The sequence below is a fragment of the Notechis scutatus genome, chromosome 10 (assembly GCF_049901735.1).
Source record: "Notechis scutatus isolate UNSWTSFEM ecotype Mainland chromosome 10, rNotScu1.2, whole genome shotgun sequence".
NCBI lineage: Eukaryota > Metazoa > Chordata > Lepidosauria > Squamata > Elapidae > Notechis > Notechis scutatus.
In genome coordinates, this window is record NC_142018.1 from 22,591,285 (window position 1) to 22,611,309 (window position 20,025).

Sequence of the window (20,025 nt, forward strand, 5' to 3'; positions counted from 1 at the left end):
TGACACCGATCATCTTCCACACGTTTACAGATGTTTCTAAGTGAAACCCAGCTAGTATCTACCCTACAAGTGCCAGAGCAGACCAAGCCTCATGACAGGCAGGAACCCAATGGCAATCCCACATTAACCACATTGGTTAACTCAGCTCATTCTGGTTAGCAGGATTGATCCTCTCTTCTGCTTTACAGCTACCAGCATTGCAAGTTCCACCCGGCAGCGAGTCAGAGAGAAAAAGTAAGCCAAACCAAGCAAGAATTTCCTGCACCCAAGACATCCTCCTCTCAGGGACAAAGAACAAAGTGTCAGGCAAACTGTCAAGAGCCCAGACTATTCACTCCGGAAGCAGAACAGGTGATCTGCCAGTTTCCACGCTGGTCCTTTCTGAAATACGTGCAAGATTCAGTACGTGCAAGAGCTATTTCAGCCACAAGGCTCAAAATGCAGCCAAGTTTTACGATCATGGTTATCCCAGGCCGGCAACGAATATCTCGGAGTCTCCCTCCAAGCCCAGCTGTCTGCTGTGTAGAGACTCACATACATTCAGTGGAGGCTAAATAAAAACCGGATCATTCACAAATCTCCCGCGGAATTTGAAAAGTGGCCACGCATGCAAGGGGTCACTTGCAGAGCTTTTCCTTCGCAGGACCAGTGTAATTCGCTCCCTTGCTGGGAGTAGCTGGGCCACGTTGGGAGAGCCATGCTCCCTGTTGTGTTGGGTTGCCCTGTTCTTGTGTCTCCTGCCTGGGCTGGCTGAAGGAAGAAGGCGAATAAACCTACTGCCTAAAAGAGGCTTCTCCAACCTTGGCCCCTTTAAGCCTGGAGGACTCCAACTCCCAGAATTCCCCAGCCCCGGGTCAAAGCAAAGCTGGCTGGGGAATTCTGGGAGTCGGAGTCCTCCAGGCTTAAAGGGGCCAAGGTCGCAGAGGCCTGGCCTAAAAGATCGCCAGGCTTCAGCCGGGGAAAGGAGGCGGCCGGGCGGCTCCCCCGCTGCAGGAGCCCCGCAGGCTTCTGGGCAGCGACCAAGCCAGGCAGCGCCCCTCCGCCCCGAAGGGCCCCTCCTGCCCCGGGGGGCGGCCTCGCAGGAGGCGAGCGGCGGGGAGGAGGAGGCCCCGCTCGGCTCCAGCGCCCCCCGCCGCCCTCCGGGGATCCCTCTCGGGCGGCCCCCAACGGTCTGCACGCCACGCCCCGCGACGCCCCCGCGCCCGCTCCCCGGAGCGGCAGGTGGGCGGCCCCGGGACCCCCCAACACAGAAAGGGGCGCGCGAGACCCCCGCCCCGCCCCGCCCCTCGCAGGAGGCGCCCCGGGGGCAAAGGGGGGCTCGATCCGGAGGGTCTCGCGAGAGGAAGAGGCTCCCGCCCGGTTCAAGCCCTCTCCCCCGTGCGCCAGGGCAGAGCCGCGGCTCCCCGCGAGGCTTCCCGGCCCGGCGCCCGCTCACCTGCCCGCCGCCGCCCGCGCTCCCGCCGGCCGCCCCGCCTCCCCGTCTGCACACAAAGCCCGGCCGGCCGGTCGCCCGGGCGGGAAGGTGGAGGCGCGGCCCCGCGCCGGGCTCCGGCCAATCGGCGCTCCGCTCCGCCCTCGGCGCCCAACCGGATTTCGCACTGCCGACCCTCTCCTCCCGCCCGTCCAATCGCCGCCCGAACTCATAATCGGCCCGCCCCCACGCTCCGAATCGGCCCAATCGCCGCCGCGCTTCGAAGCTCCACGTCTTACCCCCATGCGCAGGCCTCGCCCCGCTGTTTGTACCCAACGTCCTCCAGCCCCGCCCACCGTTTCTACGACAGCGTCCTACTCGACCAATCGGCGGCCGCGCTGCCCCATCGTTACGCGCCGATCATCCCCGGGTAACCCCAGCCAGACATCTCGTTTGCATACAAAGCCCCGCCCACGCCCGCTCTCGCTCTCGCTGCCCAGCCCCTACGCGTGTTAACGCGTGCACACGAGCCGCAGGAATGGGCAGCGGGAAAAGAGCTTCGCAGGCGGGAATACCGCCTCAAGCCGCGGAAAGCTTGCGCTGCCGGCCTTGCGGATGTCCCAGGAGGCCCCCTGGCTCCACTCCACCGGCGGGGCTCCTGGTGCCCAGCCGGCAGGAGGAAGCCCCTTGAGACTGCAGCCCCGGGTGGCCAGAGGGGCATTCTGCCTGCCTCCTGGCGCCCCCCTCCCCCGCTGCTTTCCCTGCCCGGGGGACAGGCCACCTTGGGCAAAGGCCCCGCAAGGGCAGCACCAGCAGGCGCCTCTGGAGCCCACAAGCAAAGCTGCACTGGGAAGACACCCCCCGAGGCCCAGCTCGGGCGGCTCTGCATGACCCCCAGAGCGAAAGGGACCGGGCAGAGGGGCTGAAGCCATGCGCCATGCGGGACAGCCAGGGTGCCCTGCCACCCAGTTGGCCCATCCTGCTGCTAGCCTGCCCCACTGGGAGGCCCGCCCAAAAGCCGGCGGGCTCTTACCTTCCGGCCTGTACTGGGCCACGATGGTGACGGTCTGTCCAGCCCTCTTCAGGGCTGCTGCCGCTTGTTCATGCGTGGCATTCCGGAGGTTGACACCGTTCACCTGGCAAACAGACCCGCCCGTCAGCAGGGAGGCAGAGCTGGACACCTGGCAGCGGCCCTGCCTGCGCCCCCCTCCCAAAGCCTCCAGCCGGCCGCTCTATGCCAGGCCCTGAGCTGTGGCAGGGAGCCTGGGCCTGACCTGGGGAAAAGCAGCCCCCTGGAACGTGGGAGGGCAGCCTGCTTGGGCGGGGACCGGGATTCACCCGCCTGCCACAGGTGCTGGGATCCATCTGTGCGGGAGGGAGGGAGCCTCGGCACCGTTTCCCCCTGGCCAAGAGGGAGCCAGCTTCCTGGCAATGGGGCTGGGCTCAGCCAGGCCGGACCGGTTGGGTGAGGTGCTCTGCCCTGCCCTGCCTAGCCCTGCCCTGCGTGGGCCAGCGGGTTAACCCCTTCATGGCTGGGCAGAAGGGCCAGAGGAGCAAGGAGACCTCGGGGAAAAAGCCCCATCTGCCCCCCCCTTCCTCCCCCGAGAAGAAGGCCCCCATTGCACTCACCGACAGGATCCGATCGCCCCGCCGCAGCTCCCCACTCAGGTCTGCTGGTCCCCCAGCCAGGATGAAGGAGACAAAGATGCCCTCCCCATCCTCGCCCCGACAATGTTGAAGCCCAGGCCACTGGAGCCCTTGTGCAGAGAGATCTTCCGGGGCTCCCTGGCAGGAGGAAGGGGAGAGGGGCGGCCGTTAGGGTTGGGGGCAGGAGCAGCTGGGGCTGGATCCCAAGAGGGTGGGTGTCCATCAGCCCCCCCAAAGGATCAGCTGCACTCCCACATTCAGTCCAGGGCTGAACTGGACCCCACATTCTGGCCAAAGGGAGCTTTTGGATGGCTTTTTGGCAGGCACGGGAGGGGGTGGGAATTGGGGAGGGTCAGCTCCTCTCAGAGCCCCAACATTCCCCCCACCCTCCCAGCTTCTCCTGGCTCCTAACCACCAGTAGCCACCCCGTTTCCTCCTCTCCAGGATGCTCACCCCCTCCCGACCCCCCCAACTTGCATGCCAATTAGCTGGGGGGATCTGGACGTCCCTCCCAGGCAGGATGGAATCAAGCCAAGGACAGCCTTGCCTGCCCACTCAGACCCAGAAGGCCACGACAAGCCTTGCAAGACGCCCCCCCCCCCGAACTGAAAGCACAAATGCGGGGGGGGACAATACCGAGTCCCCCTCTGGTGCAGGCTGGCCGAGTGCAGTGGGGGGGCTGCCTCCCGCAGGACATGGAGGAGGAGACGTTGACTGTGATCATGGTGGCTGCGTCTGTGGGGCGGGGGCCAAGCCGCCTGCCTTTTATCTGCCCTGCTCCGCCTTCCCCTCCCCCCCCAGCAGCCAGGAGCTGTCAGACCCTTGAGAGGATCCAGATGCAGCCGCTGCCCAGAAAGCTGCCACTGGCCTTAACCCTTCCCTCCCTCTGGGCACCCATTAGGCAGGAGGGGGAGGGCTCAGCCTGCACAGCCAGCTCTGCAGAAGACAGGCTGCCCGAGAGGGCCCAGAGCCTTGGGGGGGGGGGTTGGCCCAGAGGCTCTTGGTAGCAGGGTTGGGGCACTCAAGGCTGGCAGGGTCCTGGCCAGGAGGCTTCATGTGCCCATCCACCCTTCGCCTATACATCGCAGCCTGCTGGACATTGGGGCAGCCCCTGAGGTGGACTCTCTTTCTGCCCCCTCCAGCAGGGCTTTCGGATCAGGGCATCGGCTGCCAGCCTTCCTCTGCCTCAGTCTGGTTAGCGCCCTCGTGTGGTCACCAGCCAGCACTTGCCTTGGCCCTTCCAGCCCCTCCCATGCCAGCCTATGCCCTCTCCTTTGCCCAGAGCCCTCACCTCGCCCAACTCCAGCACAGGAAGGGCGGGCACGTGTTCAAAGGCTAACATCCTCCCCAGATCTGCCCCTCCAGCCCCCCCGACGCTCCAGTGGTGTCAGTGGGCTCCCTGCCTGCTGGGGGCTGCCAGAGCCCGCCAGAAGGACCCCGAGAGCAGCCAGAAAAGGTGGGGCAGCACGGAGGGGGCGGCTCCGAAACGCAACCAGCAAGATCCTCCGTTGGGCTTTCAGCTTTGGGGAAGGTTTGTCCCCTCCTGCTTCCTGGGGTGGATTGCCAGCCCTCTCTGTGCGCCAGAGGCAGCCAAGGAGGCCCCTGGGGGAGACAGACACCCCCCAGCCTTATGTGCTGTGGGACCCAGCAGGGCCGCCGCTGCTCACCTGGTGAAGTCCTCCTCTCCAATCAGATGGCGGGGCACAGGTGAGTAGCGGGCAGGCGTGACCTGGGGGGGAGCAGGGTAAGCGGGCTTGCTCTCCAGGCCTCCAAGATAGCCTAGGCCAGGATTATGGCTTATGTGGTTGTCGGCCAAGGCAGAAAAAGCTAGGGAGACAAAGGGCGGGAGAGAGACCAGGCTTAGCCCCCACTGCTCTGGGGCACCCTCCCCACTCGGCTGCCCCACCCAGACCCCCCTCCCCTTTGCCGAGCTGGGGGCCCCTCCCGAGCTGGAGGTGGGGGGGGCAGGGACATACTGCTGGCGTAGTCTGGGGCGCATACAGGTCGTTGATGTGGGAGCTGCCTGGCTTGGCCACCTTCAGGTACACCATGTCGGAGGTGTTCTTGAGAGCAGCCACCGCCTCTTCATGCCGCACCTCCTGCAGGTTGGTGTTGTTCACCTGGGGGATGGGGGGAGGGGAAAGAAAGCAGCCCACAGGTAAGCTCTGAGTGCCCGAGCAAAGCAAGAGGGGCCCCAGGGGGCTCTAAAGCCCACCCGCCCGGCTCCAGCCCTCTCTGAAAGTCAAGAGCCTCCCCGGCTTACACCCCAGCAAGATAGAGTGCCTCCGAATATGGAGGGTCCATGCCTGGCAATGGCAACCAGCCCATTGACCCGCAGGTGGGTTGGGCCTGGATTTCTGGGTGGTGCCACATCCAGAAGGAACAGGAAGACCTGCTCCGACCACCATGGCGTGGGAAGCAGCGCTGGGCACTCACCGCAAGCAGCCGGTCCCCGATCTGCAGCCGCCCGTCTTTCTGGGCCGCGCCCCCTTCAATGATCTTGGTGATGTAGATGCTGTTGTCGCCTGGGATGTGCTGGTTCCCGATGCCCCCCGCAATGCTGAAGCCCAGCCCTGGAAGAAGCAGCCCTGCATGGGTGGGGGTGGGGGCGCCCTTTCATCCGGCCTACTTTGACGCTCTCGGCCGTTGCCCAAGAACGGAGGGCCGAGAGTGGCAGTGCCAGCTGCTCCGGGAGGGGAGGCAAGAGGGCAGGAGGAACTGTCCCCCTGCAAATGGCCAGAGGAAGGATGACGGGGGGAGAAATGCGGCTGGGGTCCTTCTCCCTGAGGGGTGGGAGGCCAGACTCACTGCAAGAACTGGGGGAGAACTGCAGGGCTGTGGGATGCTCCTCCTCCCCAGCTGAAGTCAGCCGTGCCCCTCCAGGCAGCAGGCTCTCCTGGGTAGGGGGCTCGTGACCAGGCCAAGGCCCCTTCCCACCCAGCAGCAGCAGCACCTGCGGCGCCCAACAGCGGTTGACTGTCCCACCCGGCCCCGCTTGGTGAGACCCCAACTGAGGTGCTCCGGATGTCAGATCGAACGGCAGCTGCCCCCGCCCCCGGGACCCCCGCCCCTCACCTTTGGGTCCCTTCATCAGGTTGACCTCCATGATGGTCTCTGGTGGGGGCTGCCTCCGCCTGACCAGCAGCCTCACCACCGGCCCCGCCTCCTTCAGGGCCTCCACCGCCTTGCTGTGCACCACCTCCGAGACGTCCACCTCGTTGACCCTCAGGACGCAGTCGTTGACCCTGCGCCATGGAGCGGAGGGTGAGGGAGGAAGGGCCGCCCAGCCCTCCTGCTCCTCCTCCTCATCGCACATTCCCCGCCCGGCCTCTGCGCCCCTTGACACTCACCCCAGGCGCCCGTCCATGGCAGCCGCCCCACCGGGGATGATCTTGGTGATGAAAATGCCGGGGTCATCGGGGATGTGGGGGTTGTCGGTGCCACCAGCAATGCTGAAGCCGAGGCCGGAGTTTCCCTGCCAAGAGACCCGATATGAGCATCTGCCCCCCCCCAGCGAAGAGCAGGGAACCGAAGAGGAAGCAGAGAGCCCGGTGGGGGAGGGTCAAGGAAGGGCAGCCCTCTGCCCAGCCAGCTGGAGACCCCGGCCAGCCCCACCTCTGGACAGCCCTGCAGAAAAGGACCCCCCCTGCATGCCCCGGGGATGGAGGTGGTGGGCTTGGGTGGCTGGGGAGGAAGGAGGCTGGACTCACCCGCTCCAGGACAATCTCCTCGTACTTGAACATCCCGTCGCTGCCATTCACCTGGGGAGAGAAGGGAGTTCCAGGGGCCCAGGAATAAAGGGCACCCCCCTGGCACACAGAGCCCAGGGGCCCAAGCAGGAGAGGGCGGAAGAGAAAAGGCCGCTGGCCTCGGGAGTCTCTTGCTCGCTGAATCCTCCTGGAGGATCACCGTGAACTATGGGGGAGTTAAAACCAGGTTCTGCCCAGATGCAGGTGCTGGTGACAGAAACCAGGGCAAGGCACCGCCACACCGGTGCTGCTTATTCCTGGTGCTCCGGGGGGCTGTGCCATAAACACCCCTCACAGCCCTCACTGGGGGCCTTGCTGGGGTCCAAAACGCCCAGGGAGGCCGACTGGCTGCAGAGCGATAAGGAAGCCAAACCCTCAGACGAGGGATGAGCACGGAAGGGCAGATTGTTTAGGCAGGCAGGAACTGAGCCAGGAACCCAGCCCACCGGCGTGTTCCCGAGGGAGCCTCTTCGGGTCACTGTCTCCAAGAACCGGCAGGCCCGCTTGAAGAGAGGCTTCTCCCTCCTGTCAATCAATCCCACCCCCTGCCTGAGGCTCCAGGCAGCGGAGTCCACCCAATGGGCGGCCAAGAAGGGCCGCTCCCTGGAGGTGAGCAAGACCCCCTGGGGAAGGCAGGGACTCTAGCAGAGGAGGCAAACTTACGGAGAGGCTGGGCTCCAGGGTGTCGGTGTTCACAATAATGGGAGAAGGGCTGGCCTGGAAGAGCAAAACACAGCTGTGTGAATTGAGCTGCCCTCGGTGGGTTCTCTGCGGTTTCTCCGCTTGCCCAGGGCGCCCCCTGAGCTGCGTGCCCGGCCTTGGTATAGGCCTCTGACAAAGGGGCATCATTTCCATGTGGGAGGAGAGCCAGGATCTGCCCCGGCCCCCAATTGTCCAGCTGTTTGCCAACCGACTGAAACCTTGCCAACTCTAACATGGTTTTTCCTCTGATCTGGAGTGCCCACTTTATCCAACTCCCTAGTCTTTGGCAGATCCTGGACAGATCCAGAATCCAGGGATCCCTCAGGAGAAGGGCTGAGAAAGAAAGAAAAATCCTTCATCTTTAGCAATATTTTCATTTTGGGGGTTCTCCACCAACCATCTCCCGGGAGCTAACAATGACCAACCACCAGATTTCAACTGTAATTTTAAAAGCGCAGTATCGAATAACGACGCACAATTAACAAACCAGGCAGGGAACCGTTTTTATGATAATTGTTTAAAAACCCCTTATTTTTAACAAAAGGCAATAGTAGATCAAAGATCTGGCCAAATAAAAGGGGGTTCCTTCCCACCCTCCACCAAGAAGGGCACCCTAGTCTCCCAGGGGGTCTTCAGCCCTCCTCCCCCATCCCACGGCCTCTCCAGCCCCAGGAGGCCAGTTTCAGGTTGGGGGGTTTCTGGTTCCAAGTATGAACTTGTAGAAGAAATACTCAAAACAGGAAGCAGTTGCCAAAACCTGACCCCGTGCCGGCCAAGAGGTATTATTAAGCCATTACCAAAAACTGGCCCAGAAAAGTTGTTCTGAAATCCAAAATCTGTATAAAAACAAACATGCTCAAGAAAATGCAAATTGGGAAAACCCATGAAGAAAAAGATGTTTTAAATTATTAAAAGAAAAAAGCGGGGAGGGACTGGGGTGGAGAAATGCACACCCACCACCAGGTGACATTCCAATACACACGCGGTTTCTTTGAAGTCCTTGAGAAGGCCAGTGGCTGATCTCTCTCTCTCTCTCTCTCTCACACACACACACACACACACACACACACACACACACACACACACACACATTCTGCAGATTAAATTGTTGCCTTTGGAGCATAACTAGTAAACTGAACCCTCAGGGTTTTTTTTATTTTAACTGGTTAACAATAAAGGAGAATATTTGTAGCCCAGGGCTGACAGGGGAGGGCAGGGGGGGCAGGGTCCAGCGCTGATGACCAGCACTGATGATGTTACCTAGTTTGGGTCATGCAGTTTGAGTCCACCTGTCTGCTTCCACTCCTGACTCGTCTCTCCGTGGGGGCTCCACGGGTCACGATCCAGCGCCCGCCTCCTCCTGGGCGTTCCCAGGGTCCCCGTCCCCCCACCGTTTCCCCAGGCGTCGGGAGCTGTCCAGCACCGGCGCCTGCTGAAGTGAGCAAACGGGCTCCAGCTCTTCTTCCGAGAATGGGGCAGCCCCACCGCTCCGGGCCCCGAGGGTCCGCCCTCTTTTCGGCCTCCTCCGGAGCCTCTGCCAGTCAGAGCGGGCATCTGGGCTAGACTGCCCGGGGGCGGATTCAGCCCAAGGCCAACATGCCAGGAAGAAGAGCTGCGTCCATAGCCACAGAAAAGGCCCAGGGTGGGGGAGGGGGTGCCTGGATATCATTGACTCGGATTTTGCCCTCCACCGGAAGACCTTTCTGTGCGAGGGAGCAGCCAGCCTGGCATCAGCCCCCTTCCTCCAGCCCCCCTTCTCTTCTTGCTCCTCTTTCTCAAATGCCCCGGGGTGCACTCAGGATCCCACAATGCTCGCTTGCTCGCTCATCAGCCCGAGTGGCTTTCCAGCCAAATGAGCCCCTTGTTCCCAGTAGTGACACGGAGTTGAAAGGCTCTCTAGGGGCCCAAGAGGAGCGGGGAAGCAGAGCTGGAGCAGGCACGAGGAGGAAGGGCAGCCCCCCCGATCCTTGGAATCCCGAATTCCAGATCTAGGCTGGCCAAGATCCCCAAGCAGGCTGTGGCAAGGGATGGATGGTCTCCCTTAGCAACATCCACTCAGTTATTTTATGCTTTGACACCACCACCCCACAGCCCTGAATAAAAGCAGATGGAACGAAGCAGAGTCAAGCACAGGCTGAACAGCCGCAAACGGGAAACCTCACGAGGAATGAAATTTCAGGCGAAATCAGTAGAACTTCCAAAAGGGGCCACACTTTAAAGGCAGATTCGGACAGCACTGGGTGCCAGGGAACAGTCAGGTGGGTGATGGGAGCAGAAATTAAACCCTCGCACACAGATTGAGGGAACTGGATATAGTCAGCACCAATACAGGTACCATGAGCTGGGACTCCAGAGATAGTCCACGCGATAAGACGGGCCTGTTCTCTACCGTCCCAGAGAAACTATTCACTACACAGAATATTGCCTGTTGTATTCTTTATTTCTCAGAAAAAGCTTTCACTGGAATATAAGTAAAAACCGATCAATAATAATGGCAGAAACAGTCATAGCAGTAAGCAGTTCTACGGTGAATCCATTGCCTAAGGAATGGATGAGCAACTCGAGGCTGGCCATGTTAGAAGCTGCATAGCCATTGGCCCGGTGAGGAGAAGGCACCCCCCCCCCCAAGTCAACGTTAGGCAGGGGTCTCCCCAACAAAGGAGGCTTTTCCAGTCAGCCTCTGGGTACCTTTAGCCATGTGGGGAGAGGGAAGGCCGCCAAGGCTTCTGGAAAGAGCCCCGAAGCCACCACCTTCCAATGGCAAACGTCCAGGCAGCCTGGCCAGAAAGTCCCAGACCTAGCGAGAACCTTCCTGCTCCCAAACGGGTCCCGAGTGCCTCAGAAGCTAGTCAGAGAGCCCGAAAAGAAGGGGGGGCCCTCAGCTGACTCTCAGCTTCTGCTAAGAAAGGTTTGGAGGCTCACAAGCAGAAGCCTCACTTTCAGAGACAATGGAATCAAAGAAGACCTTTTGTGATTGGGTTGGAACCCATCGTTGGCTAGAGAGAAAGAGAAGCAAAGTCCAATTAGTGCCTCCCCCCCCCCATCAGAAATTAGTCATCAGATATATGGACACAAGACTGGCAAGACTCGGGACTTGGCCAAACCACAAACCCACAAACCAATTCCATCCCGAGTGGCTCCGCGGGCACCTTGAAGTGGTTTCCTTTGGCTTTTTTTGACTTCCAGGTTCCTCCTCTTTGGCTCCCCAACCCGGGAGCCGAGTCTGACTAGGGCGTTTCTGAGATCAGCCAAGGTTGGCCATCCTGTGGCAGTGAGTATCACTGAAAGGCCAGTTCTCAGGAAAAAAGGCTGGGAATTGAAGCTCCTTCTCCCCCAAGCCCCCTCCTCTCCTGCTTCTTCACGAGTGACCCCAATGGCAGCAGAGCCTGAGAAGAGACGGACCCCGTATTTTATTATGGGGGCATCCAGGACCGAACGGTTTCCGCAGAGGTTCAGAGATGCAATAAAATTCCTGGAAAATTCCTGGGGGGAATTGGCTGCCTCCTTTGTAGATCCAGGATCTGAAGACCCCTCCTCTGTCTCACAGGGCTTCTACCCAGCTCTGCCTTTAAAGGGTGCTGCGACCCCATTATAGGTCTCCCCAAGAGAGCCCCCTGCCCAGGGCCAGCAGGAGGTTCTCGGGTGGCAGATCCTTGACACTAAGCCTGTCAATAAATGAGAGCTCCTGATGGGGTCAAGGTGGACCCACAAGGTTTGCTTCCAGCCCCGGCAGAAGGGAAGATGGTTGATGGCTATTGCTGGAGGCCTCCTATTTGGATACCTGGCTGGGTGAGGAAGGTGCCCTGAGGAACACACTCAGGTAGGAAAGGACCATCATAGCACACCTGTGCACAACAGGTGAGGCCGGGCCGGGGCGGAACACAACACCCTCTTGCAGACCCAAGAGAAAAGCGCAGGCGATCCTGGAAACAGCAACACCTCCCCCAATCTGCCTCTCTTGGCTTGGAAGACCCCCCAAGCCCCCCTCCATGTTTGTGCAAGGGACTGAGAGGCCAAAATCCCAGGAAGGACCCCCAGCAGTCACTGGCTGCCCTGATCCCCACCCCAGAGCAGGGCCGGTGAGAGGCTCACCACGGTTTCCCCAAGGAAGCTTCCTTCCGACAGGGGCTGGGGGGGGGGCAGATGCTGGGGGCCCCGGGAGAAGCCCTCTGTGCTCAGGGCTCCACTTCCACGAAATGCCAGGCAGCTGAGGTGGGGGGAGGGGGGCAGGTTTTCCGTTCCCTCTGAGTCACGGCGAATGCCAGAGCAACCCATGGTGGCAGACATGCTGCCTCACACAGAACAGGCAGAGCATCACAAGGGGGGCTCCCCGCAGCCCCCACCCACCACTCCAGTGGCCTGGCATTCCCACGCCAGCCCACCAGCCGGCTTGCCCACTTCCCCTGCTTTCCTCCAGCTGTGCCGCTTTCCACTCCACTCCACCCCCACCCACCCCCCCGCACCCTCCTCCGCCTCCACCTTCCAGTGCCAGGATGAACCTCCCTCCCTCCCTCCCTCTCTGAATAGAACACAAGTAGCCATAGCAACCTCACCCTGCCAACCTCCCACCTCCAGCTCTCGCCCCACCCTCTTCCTCACTCGTCCCCCCTTGCCTCAGGACCCCCAGCGCCTCTGCCCCCCATCCAGCCTCAGCCAGGAGCCCCTCAGCACACGCCCCCACCACCACTCACCCCATTTTATCCCTTGTCACCCACTCCTTTCTCCTCAGGCAACCTCCGAGCGTCCAGCGATGCCCGGCTCCCTCCAGCTCCCCTTCTCCCGATTCTGGGGACCATTAAGCACTCCAGAGTGGGAGAACCGAGTCAGCAGAAGCTAAGGGTGCCTCTCACTTCTCTGAACCCCCCAGAACCCTCCCCTAGTGTTGTGAAGGGTTGGACCGGAGACCCCTGGACTGGCTCCTTCCCGGTGCCCCCCCACCCCCCACAGCCCAACCCTCTCCACTCCGACCAGCTGTGGGGCAGGCAGGCCATCCTCTCCAGGTCATCCTGCCTCCCTGCAGCGCCCTCCTGCCAACCACTTGGCCATGGCACCTGTGCCCTGTTCTGGGCCACCCCAAAGTGGCAACAGGGTGCCTGTTCCTTTATGCCCTGGCTGAGGATCCCCACTTCACTGGCTCTGGAAAATGATTGGGGGGGTAGGAGGAGGCAGGGGAGCATTGAGAAGACCCTGCTCTGGGGAGGGGTGAAGATTCCTGGCCCACCGAGTCAATCAGCCGCCCCCCAGGCTCTGCCAATTCCCCTTCAGTCTTGTGGAAATTGACACCAGAGACAAAGTGGGGCCACTCTGGTTGCGCCGCCCCCCCGCCTTCAGGCCAGGCCTTCCTTCCCCAAGTGCCAGGGAGCTCGCCATAAGAGAGGCCAGGCAACCCCACAGAAGCACCTGCACACATAGCAGGGACGGTGCCCCACCCCCCTTCCTGGCACTGCTAGAGACAGCCCCCTGCCCAGAACAGGCCATGCCAGATGGTCAGGCTGGCAGAGGCAGCCGAGCTCAGTGCAAACCCTCCTGATACCCCTGTGAGCAATTTGGCCTGCCTGAGCCTCTCTCTGAGCCCAGCCCCATCCTCCACAGCCTGCCAGGACCTCTCCAGGTCGGCTGCTATGCCAGCCTTCCAAAATGCCTCCTCCGCCCTCATCATGCCACTACTCTGCCTTTTGACCAGCACCGTATTAAACCGCCAGACCCAGAGCAGAGCCGTCCTTCACTCTGGCACGCGTGTGTGCGCGCACACACACACACACACATATGCACACACATCTTGCCACTGCCATCTTAGGAGAGAGATGTGTATGGACCAATTTCCATCAGACAGTTCTGGGGAGGGGGAAGGGAGCCCAGCAGCTTCACACACACCGCACAGATTGCCCCCCCAGCGCCCCTCCCCAAGCTGCCTTTGGCAGGGGGCATTAGGGGAAGCTCAGGCAGGAGGTCTGCCACAACTGCAGTGCCCAACGCCAAGGTGACAGGCCGGTGCCGCCACGCAGGCAGGGAAGGCAAAACTGGACGGGACTGTTCCCCCACCCCACCCCCGCCCGGCCCCCCGGATCCTGCCCCTCGAGGGCTGGGCGGGGGCGAGGCAGCCTCCGGCAACCGAGGCCTGGCCCACTCGCGCAAGGCGGGGACCCACCGAGACAGCCTCCATTTTATTGCCTCGCGTGAGGCTCCATCCATTTTCTCCGCTGGTGTCGCGAGGCGACTGGCGGGGGAGGCTTCCCGAACCGTTTCTGGGCCGGGCCGCAGGTGGCCCAGCAGCCCCGTTGGATCGGGAGCGGGGGCCTTCCCAGCGGCTGCTTGGCCCGACGTGAAGGGCAGGGCGCACCCACGCGCGGACCGCTCGTCGGAGCCCCCGGCCCGGTGAGGCCTCGGCGCCCCCCTCGCGCCCGAGAAGCGGCACCCACCTGTTCATACCAGTCGCGGTTCGAGCAGGTGCACTCGGGCCACCAGGCGGGGCTGCTGCCGTTGATCTTGGGGGTGCCCGCCCCGCCGCTCCCCTTGGCCGGACCCTGCTTGGGCGGCGCGGGGGGCGCGCTGTCGCGGGCCGTGGGGACCAGCTTGCCCTTGGGCCGGGCCGTGGGGGGCGGCCCCGGGCTGCGAGGGCAGCGTCTGCGAGCCGTAGCCCCCGTAGCCGCCCCCGCCGCCCCCGAACTGCTCGTGCTGCTGCCACTCGCCGTAGCTGGGGGGCTCCATGCGCCGCAGGGCCGCCATGCGCGTCACCTCGTAGCACTCCGGGCAGCGGCAGCAGTGGTGGTGCTTGTGCATCTTGCCCGCGCCGAGACAATGGCCCCGCCGGCCCCCGCTCGCCGCGCCGCGCCGCTCCCTCCGCCAGCCGCCGAGCCCGTCACCTCCGCGGGCGCGCCGACCACGCCGCCGCCGCCGTCCTCGTCGCTAGCGCATCATCACCGCGGCGGCGGCGGGAGCCGCGCTGCATCGCCCAGCCCTCCGAGCCTGCCGAGCGCCGGGGAGGGGCGCCGCCTCCCCCGCCGGCCGCTGCTGTCGCTACCGCTGCTGCTGCCGCTGCTGCGCGGGCGCCTCCTCCTCCTCCTCCTCCTCCCCTGCGCGGCCCGAGGCGGCTTCTGCGGGCTGGCGGAGGGGCCGCCGCCGCCTGGGCTGCCTGGACGGAAAGGGGGAAGGCAGAGCATCGCGCTCGGCCCGCAGCTCCCGTTCGCCGCGCCGCAGCCAATCGGCGCGCAGGGCAGCGGCCGCGGCGCCGAGCCTGTTAAGCAGGGGCCCTTAAAGGCGCCGCGGCCGCCCTCCCGTCCAGCGGCCCGGGCCTCGCCTCTCCGCCGCCCGGACACGCGCCCTGCGGGGAAGGCCAGGCAGGGAAAGGCCAGCGAGAGCGCCGAGGAGCGTTTCCTTGGAGCCTCCGCTCATCCCGGCCTGGAAGCGGAGCCTTGAACGGGAGGCCCTTCCCTCCTCCCTCCCCGGATCTCCCTCGGGGCTTCTTGGCCCTCTTCTCGCCCAAGATCAGCCAAGGTCAGAGAGCAGCAGCCGCCCCCACTGGCCGGGGCACATCGGGGCTTTCTCCCAGGGCTGCCTTCCTGGCCCCCTCTGGGCAGCCTCCTTCCCTCTTCCCCACAGCTGGCCCGGGGCCTCCTGGGGCTAACTAGACCTAACCCTGCAAAGGCCAGGCCAGGCCAGCCCACACAGGCTGCCTCCCTCAAAGGAATTCCCTGGACGTTTTCATTGCTAAGGCGGTGCACGGAAGTTCTGGGCCCTCCTGGCATCAGAAGTTCGGCTCCCAAACCTGCTAACGTCAAAATCATCCTCACTGTGTGCTACAAACGAAGCATGACTCACACGTGATGATTCCACCTTTTGCCACCTCTACATCGCGTGCAAACTGAACCAACCCTGGTAGGAAAAAAGCAGAGCAACCGACAAGGTTCTGTTGCATGAAAAGTTGTCCGGAGAATAATTTGCGTTTTATCTCAGGAGAAAGGAAGAACCAGGAAAAGACGACTTTGGTTCCCCAAACGCCATTCTTCCAACCCTCCTCATATCCTCTCTTCCCTCCCACCCGCTCAGCTTTCAAATCAAAGCAATGCCTCTCAGAACAGAAACCCCCACAAAGGTCCATCAAACCAAGAGACCATGAGTTCAAGTCCCAGCCATGAACGCTGGCTGGATGACTTTGGGACAGGGTTGTTGTGGGGAAAATAGGAGGAGGGTTGTTGTGGGGAAAATAGGAGGAGGAAGTTGGGTCAGATATGTGCACCGCCTTATTTGTCAAAGTAATACAGGCAGGATACAAATGTATAAATGAAAGTTAATTCAAACATTTATAGCCTCCAACCGATGTAGCTTTGGGGCCATTATTAGCCATGCCAGCTGTGCTTCTTGATCCGGAATTGTGGGGCTCCTAGCCCAACCCAAAGCCCCGAATTTAGCCAATTGGACCCTTTTTCTTCTGCCTTTGGTAGACCTGATAAGGCTCCCGTCTGTGGCTGCATGAGACTGAAGTGGAATGAGAGTCCTCTGCCCGTCAGTCAGACCCTTGAGCAGCATGGGGGGCCAGGATCTGTCTCCAAAGGCCCCCCTCCCCCAGAGGGAGCCCCCCGTAAGACCACCGATATTCTTCTCCAGGCTGAGAAACAGCCAGACTCTTCTGTCAGAAAGGGTCAGGCAGAGTGAGGGGCCAGCCACATCCAGAGGGTGGGATTTGAACCCAGGGCTCCCTGGAGCTACACTTCTCCAAAACCTTATGGCAGCCCCCACCCTCATACCAAACCAGGGCCACCAGATATACGGACTACAAGGAAGGAAACCTAGGGAATCTTCCTTAAGGTATCAACATTTTGGCCTGGGTGCTGAACGTACCCACCGGAGTGCCACTCAAAGGTTGCACAGGCCCCTTCCTTAACCATTACAGCACATCACAAGCATCGCCACCATCAGTGCAACCATTAGAGGGTGCCCCAAACTGCACAAGGAGGTGGACCCCAAGAATCTCAGCCATGGACATTCTGGCTTGGGGGGCAGAGGGGAAGTGGCCCTCCAGGACCCAGTCAGCTGGTTTGTAAATGGGTTTTGGAGGGTTCTGCTCTAAAAGTCCCAGGACAACCAGCGCAATCCACCACATTTTGAGAGTGACGCAAGCGCCACCCATGGTGTTGTAACGCAGGGTGACAATCCAGCCTGTTTTGTGAACTACAAGAAGCCAAACGGAGCCAACCGGGGAAACCATCTCCAGACAAGGAGGCAGCGGCGTAACTCTGAGTGACTCTGGAGCTCCTTTCTCAGCCATTCAAAGGGAGGCCCACCATGCCCAGCCCAGCACGTGGCCGTCCTACCTCCCCATCAGAGAATATGCTACCGAGAAAGAATGAGGGGAAACTGAGGCAATCAAAGATGGAAGTCGCATCGTCTGCAGAGCAAAGCCCCAAAGGCAGCGGAGGTCCTCCAACTGGCCGGAAGGTTTAGCATTCGGTCCTGCAAGGGGCCCAAATCAAGGCCTACAACTCCGGCTGCAGAGTCCAGGCAAATGGGGAATTCCAGCACCTTCGGAAGCCAACGGTCAGCAGCTCCAAGAGGTCCCAGGAAGCCCCTTCTGAGCTCAGGGGAAGCTCAGTGGTGAAGGAAACCCCCAGCCCCACGTCAGGAGCATTGAAGCCGACTCAGGTTTCCTTTCAGTGAGGCCGCCTCCACTTATGCTGGGGAGGGGAGCTCCTAGCCCACCCATCCAGAGCCAGGAGCAGCCGCCCCTCCAGCATCTCCCCTTGACTTTCCTTCCAAGCCTCTGGATCTCAAGGTCTAGGAAAAGCAGCCCAGGAGAGGCAGGCTGTTCCTTCAAGGCCCCCCCCTCCCCTTTAAAGAAGGAAGGTAATACAACAGATTTCTGAATGGCTGTTCCCTCCCCCTCCCACCCACTCACTTCCTAGCCAATCAGCCGGCAAACTGGAATCCCAGCAGCAGAGATTTCTTAAAGGCACCGTTGAAGGCTCACCAAACTCCATTTCCAGGCGTCTTTTGGGTTGCTTTCCAAAAACTCCCCAGTGTGCCTCTTCCGCCAAGTCCTCCTCCCAACCTGGGGCTGCCCAAATGGCCCGATGCCATGCAAAGCCCTTGTGAGGCCAACCTGGGATGCCAAGCACAGCCTCAAAGTCACCTGGAGGAGAGCTGGCCCAGGCCGTTCTGCCCCCGGGAGACGAACAGCCCAGAGGCTTCTCCAGTCACTTCAGACTATCGAGGGGGGTGGCAGCTCTTCTGAACTGAGCGTAGCCCACCAGGGAAACCCTCCTCTGAAGAGAGCGTGGTTGGCACAGAGACTCTCTGCTATGGCCACCCAGCACTTGCTGCAGTAGACCAGCCCTTCCCCCCACCCGTTGGGATCCATCCCTCTCACCTTCTGCTCCCCAGCTGTGCATGGCCAGGAATTGCTGGGACTGGAAATGGTGGCCGGGCAGTGGCCTATTCCCCCCCTTTCAGGAGAGCAGCCACGTCCCGAGGCCTGAAGGTGAGCCACTTGGACAAAAGGGAGGGGGAGGGGCGCCCAACCCTTGGAGTTGGAGAGGAAGGGGGAGGCAGGAGGCCCCCATGGCCGCCTCTCCGTCTTCCAGGGGATGCCCCTGCTGCTGCCTCGAATGACCAGGGAGAACCGCCAGGCGTTGGGCCCCCGAGGGCAGGATGGAGCTCCTAGCTGAACCCACGTGGGACTCACGGCCCCCAATCCCCCCGCCAAAGGTCTCCTCTGCCATTCCTGCAGCCAGCCTGTCTCCTGGCTCCACGCAGGCAGCAGCTGGGTTGCTAGGCAGCAGCAGGAAGATGTCAGGAGAGGAAAGGAGCCCACGTGAAATCTGAAATCGGCTGCGCTCGCTCGTGGCCCAAACCTGGACTCCCCCTCACTGCAAGAAGGCCGTTGCAACGCCCATCACCCCCCCTTTTTTTGACACTCAGGAGGCTGCCGGACCCTCCCAGATAGGAGCGGACCTTCCAGCAGCACTGCAGGCTGTGCTTGCCATCCAACAGGGGAAGCTCTGAGCAGGCAGCCTGGGGGCAGAAGCAGGAGGCAGATCCACCCTCATCCCCCACCGTCATCCCCCCACCCCAAAGCTTGACCTTACGGACTTCCAGAGCCAGCTTGGCAAAAGACCCGGGAGTGTGGCTGATGCGTGGAAACCTTCCCGCCAGACAGACGGCGGGTCCCCCTTTGCGCTGAGCTGGCTCGGCGTCCCAAGTTTCAGAGCCTCGTTTTCCCCTTTGGAGGGGGGCCCTGCTGGTTTAAGGGGAGAGAAAAGCCGGCTGCCCCAAAGGATCTTAAACACAACTGGAGAGAAATTAGATTTCCACACAGACACCCCCCACCCCCAATTCTTCTGCCCCTCCTCTCTGCACCTTTCCACAGCCTTGTCCTCGTCCCCTGAAGACCCCCTCATTTCCCAGGAGGCCAAGCCCTGCTCCCATTCTGGGGTTTGCCCCCCGTCTGCTTCTCTGCACCATTGAGACCCTCACCTTGGGCAAGACGCTGCTGGCACCCACCACCACCAGACTGCAGACTCGGGCGGACGGCTCAGTCCTGCTCTGGGTCACTCTCACCAGCTGTGGCACCGGTTCTGCCTCTGGGGTCCCCACTGCTCTTCCCTGGAAGGGGGAGAAAGCCATGAACCAGCCTAGAAGACGGAGAAAAGGAGCAGGAGGGAAGAGCCCACCGAGCTGCAAAGGAGTCGACCCGGGGGGGGGGGGCTATGCACCCCCAGGCTAGTCCTGGCTGCATCAGCGGAATCCCCCCGGCTCATGGCCACCCTGAGGAGGCACGGGGCCTCTTTTTGCTGACCCCCCCCCTGCAACTCCACTCCTAACACAGTGGCGGCTGAGATGGTTTTAAAAGCTTGGAAGATTATTTGCACCCTCGCCCAAGATCCCTGCCAATCAGCAGGGCCGGAGAGCATTGGCTAATCCTTCCTTCTTCCTGGAGTCCCTTCTGCCCCTCGGGGCGCCTGAGCTGCTGGCCGGGCTGCTAGCGTCCACCTGCCACTTCCCTCGGCCCGTTGCCATGAGGACGGGAGACCCATCCTTTCCCCTTTCAAGGAATAAGCACTGAAAATCACAGGCCCTAAATTTCCAGGCTTGGCCAATTAAGACGCGGCTTGTGAAGGTGGCCTGGAGGTCAGCGTGGAAGGGAAGCAGCGCCCACCCCTGCAACTGACCAGCCGGGTCTCTTCCGGGCCTTGGAGGCAGGAGCGGGGAGGGGAAGGTGGGGGCGGTGGGGAGGAGCTACTCTAAGGCCCAAAGGGAGGACCTGCCTCCCCCCACGCCCCCTCCGCCGGTGCCAGCCTGGGGCCAGGGCAGCCTCCAGTCAGGCAGGGGAAGGCAAGGGCTGCAGGGCCTAGATCCCCCGGGGCTGGCAGGGGGTCCACCGCTGGCTGGAGAAAGGCCTAAGAGCCAGGGGAGCCGTGGGGCTTCCTCATCGGAGAAGCCCTCCCCACGGGGCTCTGCCCAGCTCAGCAGCCCAAAGGGGAGGCAGGGCTGCTGTCCCAGAGCCAAAGGCAGGTTGGGGGC

The 20,025-nt window shown here is 61.9% G+C and overlaps 1 protein-coding gene across 1 annotated transcript in view; it reads right to left on the bottom strand.

Moving 5' to 3' along the window:
• LOC113423097 (disks large homolog 3) overlaps positions 1 to 20,025 on the bottom strand; it is a 38,103-nt gene that overhangs the window by 15,297 nt on the left and 2,781 nt on the right. Inside the window, exons 4-13 of the mRNA XM_026684346.2 lie at positions 18,979 to 19,107; positions 7,471 to 7,524; positions 6,769 to 6,819; positions 6,409 to 6,533; positions 6,134 to 6,303; positions 5,495 to 5,631; positions 5,035 to 5,178; positions 4,726 to 4,885; positions 3,041 to 3,196; positions 2,445 to 2,547 (exon numbers count right to left, since the gene is read on the bottom strand). Coding sequence (XP_026540131.2) covers positions 4,856 to 4,885; positions 5,035 to 5,178; positions 5,495 to 5,631; positions 6,134 to 6,303; positions 6,409 to 6,533; positions 6,769 to 6,819; positions 7,471 to 7,524; positions 18,979 to 19,107 — 840 coding nt within the window. The 3' untranslated portion in view covers positions 2,445 to 2,547; positions 3,041 to 3,196; positions 4,726 to 4,855. The remainder of the gene's footprint in view (positions 1 to 2,444; positions 2,548 to 3,040; positions 3,197 to 4,725; positions 4,886 to 5,034; positions 5,179 to 5,494; positions 5,632 to 6,133; positions 6,304 to 6,408; positions 6,534 to 6,768; positions 6,820 to 7,470; positions 7,525 to 18,978; positions 19,108 to 20,025) is intronic.